Source organism: Rhea americana, unplaced genomic scaffold, assembly GCF_003343005.1.
Source record: "Rhea americana isolate MKP2758 unplaced genomic scaffold, rheAme1 scaffold_526, whole genome shotgun sequence".
Lineage (NCBI taxonomy): Eukaryota > Metazoa > Chordata > Aves > Rheiformes > Rheidae > Rhea > Rhea americana.
The window spans coordinates 98,343-103,032 of NW_028186675.1; the positions used below are offsets into that span (position 1 = coordinate 98,343).

Below are 4,690 nucleotides of genomic sequence, written 5' to 3' on the forward strand. Positions count from 1 at the left end.
GTGGGGAGGTGCTATGGGGCAAGGAGGGCTGCGAGAAGAGACTGCAGTGAGGCTGACAGCAGTAAGAGGCAATGGGAGGATGAGGAGCTGTGGGCTGAGGCAGGGGGTGGCCTGGCAGGGTGAGTGCTGGATGGGGCTGAGGAGCTACAGAGCAAGGGGGGGTGAGGGGCTGCAGTGCTGGAGGGCTGCTGAGAAGAGAGGAGGGGGCTGTGGGGAAGGACGTGGGGAAGATGTGTGAGCTGGGCATGGGGGGGCTGGGGCTCCGGTCCAGTTCCAGCAGGCAGGAGATGGTGAGAATTTGTCCCCGAGCGTGCTCCTGCTCAGCCAAGACTGCTGTTCGGGTATTTTCAGCAGGGGCCCTGCTCTGCCCTTTGTGGATGTGAAAGGATGTTGGGCGAACTGCATGACTTTGTAATTTTTCTTCCTTAGAGTGTGGAATCTTTACTCCGTCCTGCCAGAGCAGCTCCGACCTGTCTTGTTGTCCCTGTGAGAACAAAGCGGAGGTTCTCTGTCCCCAACTGGAACAGAGAACTCTCACTTGAAGAGAAGGAGAGGAAACTCAGGGCTTCAAGGATTGTAGTTCCTGAGGAGCATGTGGAACGGACCTTCTATTTGGCCTGCACAGGTGATCACTTCTTGAGGGCAAAATTAATGCAAGGTAGAAGCATGGAGTTATTAACCAAATAACAGCATGACATTGTCAGCAGCCTGTCTCGTCTGCAACGGGCTGACTTACTCGCCCTGCCGCCCAGGGAGGGGTGACAGCCGCCCTGCTTTACCCCAGAAATGTGTCAGACTGTTGGTTCCTTTGTGCCTAGGAAACACAAATAGCGAGGGAGGTCATGTTGCCTCCTGCTGACTGTGTCTTATTCTCATCTCCTGGAACTGTATAGAAGAGAAGGAGGGTGTATAGTTTAACACATCTTATCAGTAGTGGCAGGTGCCTGTTATCAATTGCCTTTGTGCTTGTATTTCATCTCACGAATGTTTTCAGGGAGGAATCCTGGTTCTTCAGCTGTCAGCAGCCAGGGTGTTGTCTGTTTGTTGCTTCTGAAATGTAGCCTTTTGCCATTGTGGTGTCTCTTCCTGACTTTTCTTATTATTTCATACAGCTGGTATTATTGACCCATACGTCCCCCCTGAAGGTGATGCTCGCTTGACTTCTCTGTCTAAAGAGGGGCTGAAGCAAAAGGTGGAGAAGTTCAAGCAGAGTGCTGTCTCCCAGTTAGCGTATGTACTCTCCTTTTCATTAGTTGGTGGCACCTCTGGAGCACCAACTCCATGCTCCATTCAGTCTTATAGATCATGCCTTTGTTTTCTAYATGGTTCTTTCACTGCTGCAGTTGTATTACTTAACCAGGAGTCTCTGATGAGAAAATCTCTCCTAGCATGAATGGTTGCAACCTGCACTGGCTTCTGTGGGCTGTTTGGGATTGCAGACTGCACTTGCAGTGTTTTTGTCTTATGAATACCTAGAGATTAGGTGTTTGCGGGGAGTCTCCAGTTCAGTTGCTTCCTGATAAAAGCTGGGCTTGAACTGGATAAGATTATTGTCATAATCTGAAACATATGAGGAGCTTCCAAATAGTTCTTGCTTGATGTAGAGTTTTTCTTGTCTTTCCAGTCTGCGGAAGGTAAAAGATCATGATCCAAATTTCAGCACTAAAACCTTTCCAGAGAAGGCACAAGAGATATTCACTGAAGCTCACAATTCCCTGGCGAAGTAAGACCCATTCTCTGACTGATGGGGTTATGTAGTACCTGTTTCTATTTGCCTATGTGCCTGCTGGGTTTTTTTTTGTGCTTCTGATCCCTATATTCCCTCTCTGACTTTATCTTATCCTGCTGTCTTCTCCCTGAAGAGGCGATAGCGTTAGAGATCTGGTTACAACCTTCTCATTTTTTGATAATGAAAGACAGGATATGGAAAATTCATGTTGACTTGACTTGTTAAGGAGATTAGCTTTTGCGTCCTCAGTATTATCAGCAGAAGAGTGTGGGTGGTTGGTGCTGTTCCAAATCATGCTGTAGGAAATTGTTTGGATGTGCAGTGTTGCTCCACTTTCCAGTAATAGAACAATTTTCAAAACTGCATCTTTTTTGGTTACAATTCCAAACATCAATAAAACATTTAGGTCATAACTGACTTCTCAAGGATGTTGTCATGTCTTTCCCTGAGGTCTTGTCAACTAGCTTGCATTTATGTCTTTTTTTTGCTCTGAGATCACAGCTGAGAATTTAGCTTTTTCTGTTTGGCCAATGTATTGTGTACCTCCTGGAGAAAGAGGACCTTGTGAGTAAGTGTCTTTCTGATATGTGTATTTGAGTAACTGGGTGTGTTTCTCTTTCAGTTTTAACAAGCAGAAACTTCACTCCTTGGTGACAGAGCGCTGCTACTCGGTAAATACTTATCTGGATGTTAGTGTAGAGTGGGGAGGTAATGTACAAGTCTGAGAAATAGCTAATGAGTAAATGCTTCATTGTAGACAGTAGTTTTCTTGTCATTCAGTGCACTCTTAAGTGGCTGCTGTTTTGTTTTGTTTTCTTTATAGGAAATGGTCCGTGGGAACAGGTATAAGACCATCCGGTGGAGTTTTGTAGAGTCACTGGAACCTCCAAGGGTGGTTCATGTTCGATGTGACAGCATGGTGAATCAAGGCAACCTGTATGGCCAAGTGACGGTGCGGATGCACACTCGACAGGTACGTCCCCTTGTGCCCCTTGTGACTCCAGCCTGCTACCAGCCCAACACGTTTCTTKTTTCTATTTACAGACTTTAGCAATCTATGACCGGTTTGGGCGGTTAATGTACGGTGGCGAGCAGGTGCCCAAGGATGTTTTGGAGTACGTTGTATTTGAGAGGCACTTGGTCAACCTATATGGCACATGGAGGATGCATGGCAAGATCGTTCCGTCGTGGGCTCCGCCAAAGGACCCCATTGTSAAGGTAGTGCCCCCGGGAGTGGGCACCAGCCCTGCTGGTTCCTGGGCTRTGTCTGTGCAACAAAGGTCCCTAGTTAATTCTGGACAAAAACAAAGCTGTGCCGTTGTGTGTTATAATTGCCAGGCACTAGACTAAGTCCCAGGACGTCTTTGCCAGTTACGTGCTTCTGTCCTTGTTATGAGCAACAGCTTTTCTGCTGCTCCGGAGGCTTTATGCCTGGATGCAGCTGTCTTGCTCTGTCCGGCTGTTAGATATTGCCTAGAGGCTTCTGAAGTAACTGGGGAAGCCTGGTGTAATAATTTAGAGGTGTTAATGTCATGTAAAAGAGATCTCACTGTGGCTTGTGAGACATGTTTTTTCTCTGAACTACATAGCAAGTTGCATTTTAATCTGGCTGATTTTCTTCCTCTGCCTAATTTGCAGGGGTAACTGGGGACTTCACAAAGCCTGTAGGGTAGTTGAAGTCTTTGGAAAATGTGGAATACACTTGGTGTAGGATAACTGGCAAGATGTAATAAGAGCCTGAAGTTATTTGATGTGTATATGATAATTTCTGGGATTATTACTCCCAGAGTACAGTACATAGTCTGGCAAATTGGTGCAGGTGTCCTGTTTTCCTGTGTTACTAAAAACAGGTCCTAGAGAGGAAGGAGATAAGAACTATAGTCTGGGTACCAAGGATGTCGTCCTGTTCCTCCCCCATGCTGCTACCATCTGGTCATCTTCCTGTGCAACGCCTTTGCATTGCCAGAACCCCCTGCTCGCCCTTTCTCATGCTCTAGAAGGCATGAAAATTTCCTATTACAGTAACTCAGAGCTATTCTGTGTCTTGTTAATTCCATTTCTTGCTTTTTCAGACGGTGATGATTCCTGGCCCGACCTTGAATCCCTCACAAGAGTTTGAAGAGATCAAATAAGAAATTCTACAGCCTGTACAGATGCAATGTTACAAACAATTCTGGAGGGAAGAAGTGGAGTATATTTGTTGGGGTAGCATGTTGGACACAGCTGTGCTTTTCCAGTGGGCAAATCAACAAACAAAGCATCTTTGGGAATGGACTCTAGCCACTGAGAAGTTGCCTTTACAGCAGTGAGAAGGGCTTGGGAGGGGGATTCAAATGACCTCCAAGAAGAGCTTTACTCTGTTCAAGTATGCTCAGTGTACTGCATCTTAAACCCCTCTGCATTTATGTGAAGACGAAGATTCTGTCCTCTTCAGGACTACTCTCTAGGCAAACCTCTGTGCTGAATTTGCATCATGAGGGCCATTGACAGCAGAAGGGGTCTAAACTAGGGATATTTGGCACTTTAATGGGAGGTGCTGTAGACCTGATGGACTTTCATTAAAATTTGTGGGAGTGGGTATTGGTGCTTTCTTTTCCAATTGTCTTCCTCTGTTGGATTCCCAGGCACTTTTTTTTTAAGAAAATGGAGAATAGCAGTGAGCAGGCTTCGAATGAAATTTTCCTGGGTGGGTACTGCAATGGCTTCCCAAAGGAGCTGTAGCACAGCCTTAATAATTTAATATAAAATTATTGACTCCTAAGGTCTATAATTGTGTCAATGTCTGCCTGGAAGGCAGCATTTCTCATAGGTGACCTATCACCCCATGAGCATGTTGCAGATGCTCATGAATTCACTAACGGGATGTTGCCAGTGAGTGGCTGGCACCATCCTGTGGACACGATGACATTCACGTCAGGTTTCCTGGTTTTGCAGGCTGTATGAGTCCAGAAAACGCTTACC

General features: G+C 46.1%; 1 protein-coding gene across 1 annotated transcript; it reads left to right on the plus strand.

The window, feature by feature from the left end:
* Window positions 1-230: 230 nt before the first annotated feature.
* MRPL45 (mitochondrial ribosomal protein L45) lies at window positions 231-4,307 on the plus strand. The gene is made up of 8 exons (XM_085318210.1): window positions 231-290; window positions 430-625; window positions 1,113-1,230; window positions 1,625-1,723; window positions 2,352-2,400; window positions 2,553-2,702; window positions 2,774-2,947; window positions 3,802-4,307. Exons 1-8 carry the CDS (start codon window positions 231-233, stop codon window positions 3,859-3,861), a joined length of 906 nt encoding a protein of 301 aa, XP_085174336.1. The 3' UTR covers window positions 3,862-4,307.
* The last annotated feature ends 383 nt before the right edge of the window (window positions 4,308-4,690 follow it).